Genomic DNA, 17,725 nt, shown 5'->3' on the forward strand with positions numbered 1-17,725 from the left:
ATAGGAAAAAAAGACCACTGGCTGGGCCTTGTAGCTCACGCCTGTAATCCTAGCACTTTGGGAGGCCACACTGGGAGGACTACTTGAGCCCAGGAGTTTGAGACCAGTCTGGGCAACATAGCGAGGCCCTGTCTCTACAAAATTTTAAAAAATTAGCTTGGTGTGGTGGTGCACGCCTATGGTCCCAGCTACTTGGGAGGCTGAGGTGGCAGGATTGCTTGAGCCCAGGAGGTTGAGGCTGCAGTGAGCTATGATGATGCCACTCTGCTCCAGCCTGGGTAACAGAGGGAGACCCTGTCTTAAACAAATAAATAAATAAATAAAATAAGATTTGATTGACTTCATCTTGGCACATAAAAACCAATAACTATGAAAATAAATTTATTTTAGTTCATTCTTAATATAATTTAGTTTATAATCACAGCCGTGCATAAGGTTTTAGAATACATAGAGGATGAATCAGGTTTTTGGGATTTAGGGGAATGTAATTTTTGCCACAAAATTGTATACTAGCACAAAATGGCTTCTTTTGCTTTATGGTTGAATTTCACAGTGGATCATATATAATGTCCCTTTACAAAAAATGTTTAGTGGTTTAAAAATGTACTTTCCTGGGGGCTCTTCCTAATCTTTTGAAGTGAGAGGCTCTGTTTTGAAGTGCCTGTTGGACTGTCAGTGTTTTTTGGAGCAATTCTCCAGCATCACTCACAACATTAACTTTGTGGAATTTCATGTTAATAGGAAGATTTGCAATTTTGCACTGTTGATTTGGGTGGTTTTATCTGACAAGACATTTAGGTAATGAGTGAGGCTGGATGGTGAATTTAAACAGTAAGGGATATTTATGAGCTTGGATTAATTTTGAAGATTACTTAGTGGATGTTTTCTTATTTATGAAAATTTTCTTTCCTATGCAACTTCATAACTGCAGGGACCATTTAACAATACTAAACTTGGGTAAGAGAATCTTGTACTCCTCAAATAGTGTTGGTTACTAGAGAGCTAGAGATGCATATTTTTTAAATCACAAACCATCTTTTAGTTCATGTTATGTGGGGAAAGGAGTATGTGTGTGAAAACACACTTGGTGTTTAAAACGATTTTATTTGTAAAGGCCATTTGTTCTCAGTAATAATAATAAGGTTCTATCCTGGGTGTAGGATTGGTTTTTTAATAAAATGAATAGTAAACGTTGACTTAACTTCACATCTTTATGTTTGGCTTCTATTTCCTGGAGATTTTCTAGAAATGGTATTTTCGTTGCTTTATATGCTGTGTTTGTCAAGTTTATTGCTTATTTAAAAATTTTAATATCATTCTTAAATTCACCAGTGTCTTTTTTATCTATTTTTATAGTTCATATGTAATTACATAGATTGTTATTTATAGTATAAATTTATTTTTAAGGTGAGAACAATTCAGATTGCTTCTAGAAAACAATTTAAACAAAACATGGTTTATTCCTATTATTGAATCTCTTAATGAAATTTATTGGTCTCACCTATAACTCGTAGTGTTAGTAAATTGTGTCTCCTGTCTCAATTATTTAAACTAAGGTAGAAACAGCATTTGGTATTGTCAAGTAGCATAAAAAGAAACTTGAGTATTAATATAGTCCTTTAAATACAAAAGGTATAATAGAGTGAGACCTTCATGGTCAGACTTGAATTTCAGTTTGTAACCCTACACAATTTATTTAACAATATGTTTACATTACAAATGTACAAATACATTTGCATCACATATGTAATGCAGATAATACTTTTTAGAGTTGTTATGATTCGAGGTAATGTATACAATGTACTCAGCACAGTGCCTTGCTCAGACTGGGAGATTACAAAATTATTGTAGAAAGGGGAAGTATAGAAATTTTGCTGATTGTTTATTAGTGCTATTTGTTTGTCATGTGAAGTGTTATTTTCTTAGGTATGGTGGTTCAAATTCGCCAAAGCACTGTAACGTTATCAAAGTAAGACAGGAAAGATTTAGTGGAAGAGACAAGGACCTGAAATTTTGCATGTATCTGTTTAAAAACTCTAGTTAAAGGAAGAGGAGATAGCCAAGACAGATGCTGGTTTGCCAGGTATTTGGTTGAGATATTTTTGTAGCAATAACAGGTACCCATCAGCCTGAGACTTGCTAATTGAAACCTCTTTAGATATACTTTCAGAGAAAGTTGAATTCACCTTTTTAAAAAATCGGGGCTTAGCTAAGCATTACATATAATATTTGATTGCCTTTCTTGACCTTATCTCTTGAGCTTTAGTACCAGTGTGTTCAGTTTACCAAGCATTTCCATATGTGAAATTTCAATTCAGCTTCAAATAATTTCTTAGGTGGGTATTATTTTTCTAATTTTACACACAGGGAAACAGAGATTGCATTATCTTCTCAGATCATATTGATACTAACCTGAAGGAAGAAATAGGACTCAAAAGAAATAGGACTCAAGCTCCTCTTAATGTCTTTGTGAAGAGAGCTAAACTCTGCACAGATCCTTTTTGTGGACCTTCGCCTGTCAGTTTTTTGACAGGTGAATGCTTACTATGTTGAGACAAAAGCTTACTATTACGTAGTACTAAATGTTCAATTCTGATTTCGAATTACTTTTCCTGGCATTTGGGAAGAATTTGATTAAGGGTTGTGATTCTTAATAAATATATAATTACTTATTATAAACATTATGGTTGTGAAAAACAACTGAAATTTTAATACCGTTCTAATATTTATATATTCATTTGTTTATTTCCTATTTAACTGCCATTCTCATTCCTCACCTGGCATTATTAAAGAGAACTTAATATTTGCTTTTGCTTCAAAAGTAGGTGTTTTTCTGCCAGCCATTCCCTGTCCTAGTATTTTTAGGAACAGCCAGTTTAACTCCCCCCTGCCCCGCCTTCCCAGACAAAAGCTTTTTAAAATTGAAACCTGACTTCGGGCTGTTCAAAGAAGAATGTAAGAATTTGATTTGAGGCAAAATGTAATTGGATGACTTCTGCATGTAAGGCATGCACAATGCAGGCTGACACTATTTTTAGCTATGGCAGATGACAGTTTGTGATTACCAAATGTAGGCACCTCTTCTTACTGTGCATTGAGCCAGAAGTTTTTATTTTAAAGAAAAGATTTAAGTGTACTGAGTTATTTTGAATTAAAACTTTATTTTGATAAAGATGCTATTACACACAATCATTTTTCACATTTTTATCTTGGAAACAAACGGCAGGGACTACAGGGCATAAATTACTTTTTTCTAAACTACAAGGGTTTGTTAAAATTGGTGAACATTATTTTTAGCAATTCATAAGCATTCCCCCAAAGTTGTAAATGGAAAAGTACTGCTAAATTCATCTCAGATCTTTGAAAGGATGTTTAATGAACATTTTGTATGAGTAAGGTTGAGGCCACAGAATAGGGTTACCTTGTATGATTAACCCTTTATTCTGCAGTATAGAAGGAGACTTGAGGAACCATGAAAAGTTAAACTTTCCTTGTATAAACTCTTTGTCTTAATTTTGGTTTTTCAAAAATGAGGAACCACTAAAGTGATTACCGAGGAATCCCAAATTAGCATTTTGGTGATCCTGTAGTTCTTATTGAAAGGTGTCCTTTATTTTAATTTGAAAATTAATTTAAATGTTTCTGTTCTAAAAATAATCTGGCCGCTATTCAGACAATGCAGCAAGCATTAATGATGTAGGTAATGGGAATATAAAGATGAAAGGCATTTATCAGTTTTCCAGGGTCTAGTAAGGGGAGACAAGCCTGCAAAACAGTGTTTTCTTTTTTATAAATTACCTGAAAGCATTGTTTGTTATTTAATAAATGTAGACATGTGAAAATAGTGTAAATAAAATAAATGTTAAGTCTAAAGCATAGAAACATTTTTTAAATAAATCAATTAGAATTAGTAACCTGTCATAAGGTATTCATTCATTCTAATCAGTCAACAATAATATGGAAAATTTAGTTGTTTTTGGCTTTCTGCTCAGCTCTGGGGACAAAGTTAGGTAGTAAGACATACATGTTCTTTTATGGAGTTTACAACCTAGTAGAGAAGTATGTTGAAAGGACTATTTTTTTAAAGTTTTAAATCTATTTCCAGGACATTTTCTTCACCCCCCTCCCCAAAAAGCCCCCCACACCCTCTAGCAGTCACTCCTCTTCCCTTTTTCCCCAGCCCCTGACAATCACTTATTTACTTTCTGTGTCTACGGAATTCATAACTTGCATATTCAAGGCACTTCATATAAACAGAATCAGAAAATATATGGCCTTTTGTGACTGGCTTCTTTCACTTAGCATATGTTTTCAAGATTCATCTGGGTTGTAACATGTATCAGTACAGTAGTTTCCCTCTTATTCTTGAGTTGTAAGACTCTAAGACCCCTAGCGTATGCCCTAGAAACTGCAGATAGGACTGAACCCTATATATACTGTTTATTCCTATCTATACATAACTATGATAAAGTTAAATTTATAAATTAGTCACAGTAAGAAATTAACAACTTTAACAATGAAATAGAATCATGGTAACAGTATATTAAAGTTAAACGAATGTGGTGTCTTTCTCAAAATATCTCATTGTACTATACTCACCTAATTTTTAACTGTGGTCGACTGAAGGAAACTCTAACCAGGGAAAGGGAAAATGCAGGTAAGGGAGGACTACTGCACTTCATTTCGTTTTATGGCCTAATAATATTCTGTTATATGGATATACCTTTTTTTAAAAAAATCCATTCATCACTTGATAGACATTTGGGTTGTCTGTCTCCTCTTTTTGGCTATCATGAATAATGCTGCTATGAACATTTGTGTGTTAAGTTTTTGTGTTTTCTAGTTTCTTGGGTGAAAATTCCTAGGAGTGGAATTGCCAGGTAGTAAGATAACTCTGTATTTAATTTTCTGAGGAACTGCCAAATTGTTTTTCACAGTGGCTGAATTTTACATTCCCATCAGCAATGTATGAGGCTTCTAATCTTCATCACTTTTTGTTAACACTTTTTATTGCTCACCTTTTTGATTATAGCCATCCTAGGGGGTATGAAGTGGTATCTCATTGTGGTTTTGGTTTGCATTTTTATAATGACTAAATGATGTTGAGTATTTTTTTCATGTGCTTATTGGCCATTTGTGTACCTTCTTTGGAGAAATGTCTATTCAAATCTGTTGTCTATTTTAAATTGTTTTTTACTGTTGTAAAAATTTTTCAATATATTCTGAGTACAAGTCTCTTATCAGATAATTGGTTTGCAAGTGTTTTCTCTCGTTCTGTGTGGTATCTTTCCACTTTATTTGTGGTGAAAGTTTTTAATTTTAATGAAGTCCAATTTATCTTTTGTTGTTTCTGCTTTTGGTGTTATATGTAAGAAACAATTGCCTAATCCAAAGTCATGAAAATTTACACTTATTTTTTTCTTTAAGAGTTTTCTGGCTAGGTGCTGTGACTCATGCTTACAATCCCAGCACTTTGGGAGGCTGAGGCAGGAGGATTGTTTGAGCCCAGGAAGCTGAGGCTGCCTGCTTTTGCACCACTCCACTCCAGCATGGGTGACAGAGTGAGACCTTGTCTCAACGACAATAACAACAACAAAAAGATAAGAAACAAAGATAAAAGAGTTTTCTAGTTTAAGCTCTTAAGTTTGAGTCTTTCGGCCATTATGAGTTAACTTTTATGTGTGATATGAAGTAGAAGAATCCAACGTCATTTGTTTTGCACTTGGATATCCAGTTGTCCTAGCACCATTTGTTTAAAAGACTTTTTTTCTTATTGAGTTGCCTTGGCACCCTTGTGAAAGTCAGTTGACCATAAATGTAATGGTTTATTTCTGGGTTATCAGTTGTATTCCACTAATCTACCTGTTTGTCCTTGTGTAACTACTCTACTGCCTTGATGACTGTATCTTTTTAGGAAGTTTTGATATAGGGAGGTTCAAGTCCTCCAACCTTTGTTGTGCTTTTTCAAGTTTTTCTTGATTTTTTGGATCCCTTATATTTCCATATGAATTTTGCAATTGGCATGTCAATTTTTGCTAAAAGACAGCTAGGATTTTGATAGTGTTTGTATTTTAGATCAATTTGAGGAGTGTTACTGTCTTAATGTCTTTCAATTCATGAACAGGAGTCTTTCCAATTAAGTCATCTTTAATTTCTTTCGACAGTGTGTTATGTATAGTTTATATGTCTTGAAATTCTTTTCACTGTATTCCTAAGTATCTTATTTTTTCTATGCTATTACAAATGGAATTATTTAATTCATTTTCAGATTGTTTATTGCTAGTGTATAGAAATACAATTTTTGTATATTGATATTGTGTCCTACAGCCTTGCTGGACTCTCATTCATTATTTCTAGTAGCTTTTTGTGGATTCCTTAGAATTTTTAAAATACATACAACAGACCCTCATATCATTGTTTTGTTCAGTGTTGTTTCGTTATAATGTGCATGAGGAAGAGAAAAAGAAACAATTCCTGGCTGGGGCCACTGTCTGTATGGGATTTGTATGTTCTCCCCATGTCTGCATGGGGTTTTCTCTGGGTACTCTGTGATTTCTTCCCACAGTCTAAAGATGTACACATTAGGTTCACTGGTGTGTATCAGTTGTCTCATAATGAGTGTGGGGGTGTGTGTATGAGTGTGCCCTGTGATGGAATGGTGTCCTGTCCAGGGTTGGTTCCTGCCTTGCACCCTGAGATGTCAGGATAGGCTCTGGCCACCCGTGACCCAGAACTGGAATAAGCAGCTTAGAAAATGAATGAATGAATAAATGAATGAATACAGATTATGATAAAATAAAAACCCATAAAGTATATAATAATCATGCAAATGCACAACAATAAATGATGCAGTATGAAGGCACTTAGAGATCCCTCCATAGTTGTTGTTTCTGAACTGTGTGGTGGTGGTAGGAGGTGCTCCTACCACAGTATTTGCTTTGCAAACATTTGTTCCTTGATTTAACCCACCACCACTACAACCACCATCACTGATTCACCAAAAATTGTGTTTTAAAAAATCTTTCTTGAATGTATATATAGCTTACTTTATTTCAGTGTTTAATAGTAGAAGTGTTTTGAGTCTTTATTTAGATTTTTTTTTTTTTTTAGAGACAGGGTCTTTCTGTCTCATGCAGGCTGTAGTGCATTGATGTGATCTCAGCTTGCTGCAACCTCCGCCTCCTGAGTTCAAGTTATTCTCCTGCCTCAGCCTCCCGAGTAGCTGGGATTACAGGCACCGGCCACCATGCCCAGCTAATTTTTGTATTTTTAGTAGAGATGGGGTTTCACCATGTTGACCAGGCTCAAACTCCTGACCTCAGGTGATCTGCCTGCCTTGGCCTCTGAAAGTGCTGGGATTACAGGCGTGAGCCACTGCGCCCGACCTTTATTTAGAATATGATGATGTTTTTGTGACCAGAAATATGCCATAGAAAATGAAGTCTTGTTTATATAAATTAGCCTATGGTAAAATTGGTTCTGTTACATGTCATTTCACTTAAAGTTGCAGTTTCCAGAAAGCTATCCTCAACATTTAAGTGAGGATTTACTGTATAAGATCATGTTATCTTTAAATAGAGTTTAATCTCTTCCTTTCCAATATGGATGCCTTGTATGTCTTTTTCTTGGCCAGTTGCACTGCATAGCACCCCCAGGACCAGAAGTGGCAAGAATGGATGTACTTGTCTTGTTCCTAGTCTTAGGGGGAAAGATTTTTACCATTTAGTTTGATGTTAGCTGTGGGTTTTTGTAGATGCTCTTTATCAGGTTGATAATGTTCCCTTTTGTTCCTAGTATGTTAAATGTTTTATCTTGAAAGGGTGTTGGAGTTTGTGAGATGCTTTTTCTGCATCTGTTGGGATGATCATGTGTTTTTTGTCCTTATCCTATTAATATGATTTATTGTGTTGATTGATTTTCGTATGTTGAATCAATCTTATATTTCTGAGATAAAGGCCACTTGGCCATGGGTGTATAATCTTTTTTATATGTTGCTCGATCCAGTTTGCTTGTATTTTGTTGGGGATTATTGCATCTACATTCATAAGGGGTATTTATCTGTAGTTTTCCTTTCTTGTGATGTCTTTGTCTGATTTTGGTATCAGGATTGAACAAACTTATAAATTAACTAATAAATCTAAATTAACTAATAATTCTCTTGTTGACCATTAGAAGCAACAGTATTTGAATATATTTCTCAGAAGGGATTTTAATAAAGTTCTATACATTCCTCCTATTGAGAATCATTTATCCTGTATAAACAATCTTTCAAAATTTTTTTATTAAAACCAGTTTGAGGAATCTGTAAGGGACTAGAAATTTTGTTGGCAAATGTCAGTTAAGTCAGCCACACTGTTTGGTATCAACTAATATTTTTTTCATTCTTGCAGCTTCACTAACAATCTTTTCAGCTTCTTTACGGAAAAAGATGGAAATTCTTCTGTACTTTGCACAGTGGGGTTGGTGGCAGTGTAGATTGCCTCTTAGGTGTTCCTATTCTAGGATATATTCATATTATCTTACGTGTGACTATCAGTGCCTAGTTGTCTCATTTCTCTTGGCTGTTCTTCCCTTTTTGTTTTCCTCCAGGGCTCTAAAGGGTCTGATGGCTCCACCAGAGCATTCCTAGTACTTGTTGCAGTATGTCTGTCATGATACCTGCTTTGAGCTACTCTCATGTAGCTGCTTACATATTTTTATTCAGTATGTGTGGGCTTACGTATGTAATTTTCAGAGCTTTTCCATTTATTGAAAAGACCTTGTTCCTAGGAACCATATGACAAGAGGAAAGGAAGTGGTAGGTTAGGGCTTACTATCATTGAGTACTGCTGGGCCTTATACATGACTATTCTGGTATCATTAACTTTGGGAAAATTGACTTGATTCAACGCAGAACACCAGAATCATCAACTTAGTTATATACTGCTAGAATTTTAACTGTTGGCTGGATCCAAATATTTATTAACCTAACAGACAGGATGTTCTTTTTCCAATAGGAAAGCCTACTGGGAAAAATAACACTCGTAAGACTCTTCAGTAGTACCGAATAGAAACAGAATGGGGTGAATTTTTTTCTGATTATAGTCATGATTCATGCTTGCCATTAGAGTGGGACCATTTCAGATGGCACAGAAAAGAGTAAAGAAGCAAGTAAAACTCATTGATAATCCCGTTATGCAGAGATAAAAACACTGCTTAGTAGATATACTTTCAGACTTCATAGTTATATGTTTAATTTCTTTTTTTTTTTTTTAATCTGAGATGGAGTCTCTCTCTGTTGCCCAGGCTGGAGTGCAGTGGCGCAATCTCGGCTCACTGCAACCTCCGCCTCTCGGGTTCACAGCATTCTCCTGCCTCAGCCTCCTGAGTAGCTGGGACTACAGGTGCCCACCACCAAGCCTGGCTAATTTTTTTTTTTTGTATTTTTAGTAGAGACGGGGTTTCACCGTGTTAGGAAGGATGGTCTCGATCTCCTGACCTCATGATCCACCTGCCTCGGCCTTCTAAAGTGCTGAGATTACAGGCGTGAGCCACCATGCCCGGCCATATGTTTAATTTCTTAAGTGAGAATATACTGTGAGTCTTTTTGTAACATTCTGTTTTCATTTATCATTATGGACATGTTTCTGTGATAATGTAGATCTGTATCACTTTTTTTAATGGCTACACAACATTTCTCTTGCATAAATATACCCTGATTTTATTTAATTAGATTCACATAGTTTTTAAAAGTGATTTTTCAACAACTTAATTATAGTTCTCTACTGTGGGAAAGTACTTATCAAATATAGTGGAGTAAAGCCCTGTTCTCGGTTTTTGGGTCTAACGGTAGGTGAAATATTCACATTAAAATTTGTCCCTTATTGATTAAACTATCTTGTTAATTTCACTTAGCTTTTCTTCTTGGCCTTTATGATTCATCTTGCATGTTGTAATTATCTGCCTACACTTTGCCCATTTGTTATGCATGCACACGTATAACATTTTGAAGCACTTTAATCAGCTAAGCCTTCAATTTGGCATCATACAATGGAGAATATGAGTTTTTATCCATAGGAATCCTGGGTTCAGATCCATGTTCTGCCACTTATTAATGATGTAATCTGGGTCTAGTCATGTAGGAGCTGGGTCTCACTCTTTCAAGCCTACCTTTCATTAGGTTTGTTTGTTTGTTTAAGAGATGAGGGGTCTCTGTGTTTCCCAGCCTGGTCTCAAACTCCTGGCCTCCCACCTTGGCCTCCCAAAGTGCTGGAATTACAGGCATAAGCCACTTTGCATAGTGGCTCATTAGGTTTTAATAATTGAAAGAGATAATGTTGTATAGGCTACTGCAGTGTTTGGCATAAAGGAGGTGTGGAGATTGGAGAATGTAGATCAGCAATCAAAACATCTATCAGGCTTAAGCGTATCATTTTTCAAACTTTTAAAAAGTTTCTCTCATACAGTTGCCATAATGATAGAGTTTATAATTGCTTGAAAAATTGTAGGAATATGAATTTGTTATTTTCCTAAAGTTTTAATAATGTCTGGTACTTAAGATATTTCTAGGAAGGTTCAAATCAGAAGACTGGTATGAATAAAAATATTTAAGCTTCCTTCTCCCCCAAAAAATCTAGATCTAAAAAGGAAGGAAATATTTTTAAATTATATTGAGCACAGATAATGCCCTAGTAGTAAAACTTCATCGGTTTGGATCCACTGACAGGGAATTTGAATGCAGTACTAATGTGTGTATCTTTGTACTGACTGTGGGTCATGTTAATTCCTTAAGGGAAAAGAGAGATTAGAAGACTAATGCCCTTTATGGACGATAAAACTGAAGGCCAGAGAGGTTGGAGTCATATCCAAAATCACACAGTTGCTGAGCTGGTACATGCTAGGATGTGGGTCTCTTGAATCCCAGTCCTGATATTTCCTTCTATCATATTCATTTAGGTAGAAATTATAGACTAATTATAAATAATTCATATATAGTCACTACACCTGTTTAGACAGTAACTCTGTTATAATATTAGGAAGTTTGGTTAGACATTAATTTATGTTGTACAGTGCAAACCTCTCAAATCCAAAGTCATTGATTTCATGGCCAGGTTTTACTGAGTAGTTTTTAATGATGGTAAAAAAAATAGCAAGTACATCTGCATTTACTTTAACTTCTCACCAATAGTGATTTTGAAGGTTAATTAATGTTTCTGAGCAGTTTGAGAACCACTTTTATAAAGGAGCATTTGTTCATATGAAAAATAGATTTGAGAGGCTGGGCACGGTAGCCCACGCCTGTAATCCCAGCACTTTGAGAGGCCGAGGCGGGCGGATCATGAGGTCAGGAGATCGAGACCATCCTTCCTAACACGGTGAAACCCCGTCTCTACTAAAAAAAACAAAAAATCAGCCGGGCATGGTGGCGGGCGCCTGTCCCAGCTACTCGGGAGGCTGAGGCAGGAGAATGCCATGAACCTGGGAGGCGGAGCTTGCAATGAGCCGAGATCGCGCCACTGCACTCCAGCCCGGGCGACAGTGCGAGACTCCGTCTCAAAAAAAAAAAGTAAAAGAAAAATAGATTTGAGGTACACCTTACTTGCTGATTCCTTTGGGCTATTAGCTTTTACTTACCCTATAATAGTAAAAACTTAGATAAGCTTTAAAATTCTTTCCCATATGGTTTATAAAGTAACATGTTTACAATATAACACAACAGTATAGTTTATTAACCTAAAGTTAAAATGTTTGAAATTTTCTTCTTTATGTATTTACTATTTAAATATTAAGGTGATTGTGATTGTGGTAATAATAACAACAACAAATAGCACTGACATTTATTAAGAATTTATTATATGCTATGTACTCTATTAAGTGCTTTACATTAATTATCTTACTAATGAAAAATCTAGTGAATGACATCTCAATGAGATCATTCCTATTTTTTTATTGACAAATCATAGCTGTATATATTTATGGGGTACAATATGTTTTGACATGTATACAATGTGGTGTGATTAAATCAAACTTATTAAAGTACCGCCTTGTTACCTATTATTTTTGTGGTGAGACATGAAATTTACTCTCAGTTATTTGAAATACATACAACTATTGACTGTTGTCACCCTGGGGTGCAGTAAATCTCAAAAGTTTTTTCCCCTTTCTGTCTAGAAACTTTATGCCTTTTGTTCATTCCTATTTTAATATACATTTTATAGATGAAGAAACTGAAATATAGAGGACTTTAGTGACTTTCCTGAGGTCATGTAGCTTGTAAGTTATTCAACCATTTTTTTAGTCTAGGTGACCCAACTATAGAACCTAAGTTTTTTGTTTGTGTGTATTAAACCACCGTTGTAGGGCACAAAGGGAGCCTCACAGGAAAGAGTGATCTTACCAAGGGCTGTCTTTATCATCACTCCCCTTGTTCTCTCACTGTACCCTCCTAATAAAAAAAAAAGGCATTAATTATTAGAACCACTGTTAGCAGAAAGATGCTTACAGTTAGGCCTGTACCTTTAGGTTTTCTAGATCGCATTCATTCTTCAAGACCCAGCTCAGTTTCCATTTACAGTATTTCACAGTCTTAACATTTCTTCCAGTTTTTCCCTTTTCTGAGTTCTTATAGCAGTGCAATGTTTATTTTATACCTTCATTGACTTGCTTTTATATGTCTTATCTTTCCTAGAATTGTAATGTTGGACAAGACCTTCAAGAATCAGAATAAGTTTTCTCATTCTGCTAGGTTGAGTTACTTGAACAGTTTCACGTCATTAAGTGTTTGCTGATTGCCAGAAACCTATTAGCGTTGCTCTTATCTCCTTATTCAATATGACATTATTCGTAATGTCCCTTTGACAACCTATAGATAGGCCATTTCAAGTTCTTGTCAGTCCTCAGTTGTGCTAGTACAATAGTAGAAACTAGTGGAATAGCACTAAGCTCCTTTAGATGTTTTAGGCAGGGGCTGTAACAAACAAGTTTGGGAATATTTGAATAAATAGTTGAAATCAGAGTTTGAAAACAAACTTCGAAATCATATATAGAATGTTAAATTAATAGCATTCAAGCCAGACCATTTAGGCAACTGAAAAAAGTGTTTGAATCCCTGCTATGTACTGGACACAGTGATGGGCATTTAAAATATCCTAAACAGTACTCATGATATACTAGCAGCAGTTAAGGACTTTGTACTAATATCCAACATTGTGCAGTTCACATACATAGTTTTCCCTACAGAAGTACCCTTAAGAGCAAAGGAAAGTTACATACATCTTTGGGGACCTTGGGGATCAAAACCAAAGCAGCCCTAAAACTGTGATTTTTCTTTGATGTCACCTCTTCTTAGAAAGAGTATATCCATATTTACTATAAATTTTTTTTCTCCCAATTGTTCACAGTTCAGACAGAGATTAATTATATCAGCCTATGAATTCAAGAGCGCTTTGGCACACTTTGGGGTTCTCCTTGCATTGAGCATAACCTGATTTTGAGACATCAGGCTATGCTTACTTGATCCCCTCAGTGGCCCTGTGGCCATGTCCAAGAGCAGACATGCTAAGTTGGGCTTTGTCTGACTCCTTACTATTAATAAACATTATGTAAATGTGTAACACATTTACTTTTCTTTTTTCTTTGACCCCTAAATTTTTACGGCATTATATTTATCAACTCTTAGAAGGAAGTGGCTTTTCAGGTAATCTAAAGGCTGTTTGTTTTGTCTTTTTCTTTGTAGGAAATTCTTCTTTTAATGATACCCAGGTTAAGTTACAATTTTGTTGCTAAAAGACAGATCTTAAGAGCAGAGTTATTACTAGCACAAAAAAATCAAATAAGAAAAAAAGCTCATTCATATGTGTAGTTTTCGTATCTCAGCCTTTTTAAATTTATTTTCTGCCTATAAATATATTTTGGTGTCACTGAAGTATCTCATTTTAGTGTGTTAATATTTTTTCTGTTATTGGAATATATTTATTGAATTATTTGAATATATAGCATGCATTGTATGAGATGAAAAACCCCAAGATGATTTTTTTGTAGACAGAGTCCTGCTCTGTCGCCCATTCTGGAGTGCAGTGGTGCAGTCTCGGCTCACTGCAACCTCTGCCTCCCGGGTTCAAGCGATTCTCTTGCCTCAGCCTCCCGAGTAGCTGGAATTACAGGCATGCGCCACCATGCCCCACTAATTTTTGTATTTTCAGTAGAGACAGAGTTTTGCCGTGTTGGCCAGGCTGGTGTGGAATGCCTGACCTCAGGTGATCCACCTTGCCTCAGCCTCCCACAGTGCTGGGATTACAGGCATGAACCACCGCACCTAGCCCCCAAGATTATTTTAAGTAACTCCTTGTTTTGCATTAGAAGTCTTCTAGGCTTTGGAGACATTTAATCATTGTGTATGGCTAGAATGATTTGGTTATGCAGAAATAAATTTGAATAAAAAACATTTCATTGTCAAAAATAAAGGTGTTATACTAATACACAACTACGAGTGGGTTTAAAATGTGGGTTATAAAGTTAGTGTTTCTTTAACTTAGTGTTTCTTTAAATTTTTAGGTTTGGTTTTACTTTATGTAGTAGCCTTTTTGTTTTCATAGATGGAGCAAATCCAAATTGATAAAATAACGTTCTAATTTCAGATTTCTTTTTCAATTTTTAGTTGTTGACCTCCTGTACTGGAGAGACATTAAGAAGACTGGAGTGGTGTTTGGTGCCAGCCTATTCCTGCTGCTTTCATTGACAGTATTCAGCATTGTGAGTGTAACAGCCTACATTGCCTTGGCCCTGCTCTCTGTGACCATCAGCTTTAGGATATACAAGGGTGTGATCCAAGCTATCCAGAAATCAGATGAAGGCCACCCATTCAGGTGAGATGTCTGGAAAACAAGGCAGGCATTGGCAATAGTGTAAACAGGATTGGTATTAAGACTTCATCTACTGTCTGTAGAGTTACAAGCATGCATTTTTTTGTTATAGATAATTGCAGTTATTTGCTTGAGCTATACCAAAAACATCTGCTTTTGAGATTTTCTAAAAGTCGTTTTAAAGGCTCATGATGGAGGAGACTGTTTATGTATCATTAAACTAACTCTGCTACTTGTTAGGAATATTTATTAGAGTTAAGCATTGGTTATCTTACTTGAATGAGTGTTGTGTCTTTTTAACCTGGGTAGGTTTGATGAGGGTTATATATTCTTTACTGCTTTTTATGCTGTGTGATAACGTGCTTTCTGATATTTCATATCTTTCTAGTATGCTGATGTTTTCTGTTATGCTTTTCTTTATGTATTTTCTTTATCTAGTTTCTTCTCGTTTCTTAAGGCATTACTTTTTAATTATTTTTTGGAGAGCTTTATTTCAGCATCTCCTTGTCTCTCAACTATCATCTTCTACCCTTATTTTCACAAGTATACTATAGCATTATATAGTTGCTATGGAGACACAACCTCAGCTTGAGTCTTCTGCCCTCACCTCATACTCTGCGTGTTTTTCCCCCTCTTTTTTAATTGACATATAATTCATATACCATAAAACTCATTGGTTTTTAGTATATTCACAGAATTCTACAACCATCACTATTTTCATCACACAAAAAGAAACTTCCTACTTATTAACAGTTCAACTCCCCAACCAACGCCCGACAACGACTAATTCACCACGTTTTTAAATGAACTTTTCCCCTCAAACTTGTTAATTTCTATCCATAACACCACTACCATGCTAGTTTTCAGGCTCCTGTTTTGATGTTATCTTTGTTTTCATCTCATATAAAGAAAATCACTAAATATTGTTAGGAAAATCACAAAATTCTGTTCTTTTCCACTGCTTCCTCAGTCTGCCAGGGGCCTGTAAAGCAAGGCCATGGCCAAATTCAGTCTGCTGCCTGCTTTTGTAAATAGTTTGTTGGAACACAGCCATGCTCATTCATTTAGCTGGTTTCGTACTGTAATAGCAGAATTCAGTAGTTTTAAGAGAGACCATATGGACATGAAAGCCTAAAATGCTTAACTATCTGGCCCTTTACAGAAAGTTTGCTGACCCCTAATTGGACTCCATTTGTTACTAGATTGACTTGTAGTTACCTCGGATTACTTCATTTCTTACAGATGATGTCAGATTAATTTTTCTAGAAGTACCACTTTTTTTCTAAAGAGAAAAAAAACAAAAGAAAATGCACCGGCCCTCTATAGACTGTAGGATGAAGTCCATATGTCTTTGTCTTGTCTCCCATTTACCCCTTCCAGAGTTTTGTACCCGTGTTCATGCCGCCTTCCTTAGCTGCCTCAGTCATACTTTTTATTTGGTTCTTAGTTTGGTTCAAGACCCAGCTCTTTGGAGAATTTCCTAACCCTGACCCCAAATGATCCGAAAATTCAGTTCCTACTGCATTAACTAAGCCTTTGAAATGTTAATTGTTTTGCATAAGGAGATCATTTTTCTTCAAATAGATTGAGATAATTTAAAAACTATTTCTAACTTGTTAGCTTGAAAGTAGGAGAAACAAAGGAAAAACTATGTGTGGCAAGGTAAATATCTGTTTGGGCATATGACTATGTACCTACCTACAACATGATCCAGTTGATACTAATGGGTAAACTTAAATGGATTTACAGACTTTGGAAGAGGAGACCTACTGAATTATTTTGTTTATTGTAAAGACTGGTGATTTTTCTCTGGCTTTCTCTTTTTGATGAAGTAATGATGTTATACAAGTTTAGGGGGAGAGACCAACATTTATTGAATAGCTCCTATGTGTCTAACCTTTTATGTACATATTTTAATAAGTTTGTTTTAAATTTGTGATAATTCTGTGAGATAGGTGGTATCACTCCATTTTATGGGGTGACGGGGAAAAAGTTGGAATTCAGTAACTTGAAATTGTAGTTTGAAAATGGCAGAGCCAGCCAGACATGTTGGCTCATGCCTGTAATACTAGTGCTTTGGGATCCTGAGGCAGGAGGATTGCTTGAAGCCAGGAGTTGGAGACCAGCCTGGGCAACATAGTGAGACTCCCATCTCTACAAAAAATTAAAAATTAGCCAGGTGTGGTGATGCATGCCAGTAGTCCCAGCTATTCAGGCAGCTGAGCTAAGAAAATTGCTAGAACCCGGGAGTTCAAGGCTGCAGTGAGCTGTGATCATGCCACTATACTCCAGCCTAGGCAATAGAACGAGACTCTTTCAAAAAAAAAAAAAAAAAAAAAAAAAAAAGGCCGAGTCATATTATTATCAAGCCACAAATCATAAAGAAGTATGATTTTTAATTAGTTATGCTGAAATATGTAAAAATATTGTCAAGCCAAAACTTCTAAATTTTCTACAGTTCCAGTTTTACACATCATTTGATTTTTGAGGTTTTTGGAAAATATTAGTGATTTATTTCCTTCTTAGAAACAACTTTATTCATTTTTTAAACTTTCTTCAAAGAGATGGGTCTCACTGTGTCGCCCAGGCTAGTCTCGAACTCCTGGACTCAAGCAATCCTCCTGCCTCAATGTCCCAAGTAGCTGGGACTACAGGCATGCACCACTATGCCCGGCTAGAAACACTTTATATTCTTAAAGTCCTTTTATAGTCATTATAAAGTAAATTCAGCCAACATACCAGTTTAAGCTTGTTGGACAGTTTTTCCTAGTACCCCTTAATCATACTAGTAGAGGTGATATTATGTGGTTTGTATCTAATACCTGTGGTTACTGAGTGATGAACAGTGCTGGCATTGTATTAATATCACATAAATGTCAGTTGAA

General features: G+C 35.7%; 1 protein-coding gene across 5 annotated transcripts in view; it reads left to right on the top strand.

Moving 5' to 3' along the window:
* RTN4 (reticulon 4) overlaps window positions 1-17,725 on the top strand; it is a 77,906-nt gene that overhangs the window by 47,751 nt on the left and 12,430 nt on the right. For all 5 annotated transcript variants that reach the window (XM_009442335.5, XM_009442336.5, XM_016943256.4 and 2 more), the window contains one exon: window positions 14,636-14,843. In XM_009442335.5, the coding sequence (XP_009440610.4) occupies window positions 14,636-14,843 (208 nt within the window). The remainder of the gene's footprint in view (window positions 1-14,635; window positions 14,844-17,725) is intronic.

The sequence above is a fragment of the Pan troglodytes genome, chromosome 12, assembly GCF_028858775.2.
Source record: "Pan troglodytes isolate AG18354 chromosome 12, NHGRI_mPanTro3-v2.0_pri, whole genome shotgun sequence".
In the NCBI taxonomy this organism is placed as follows: Eukaryota; Metazoa; Chordata; class Mammalia; order Primates; family Hominidae; genus Pan; species Pan troglodytes.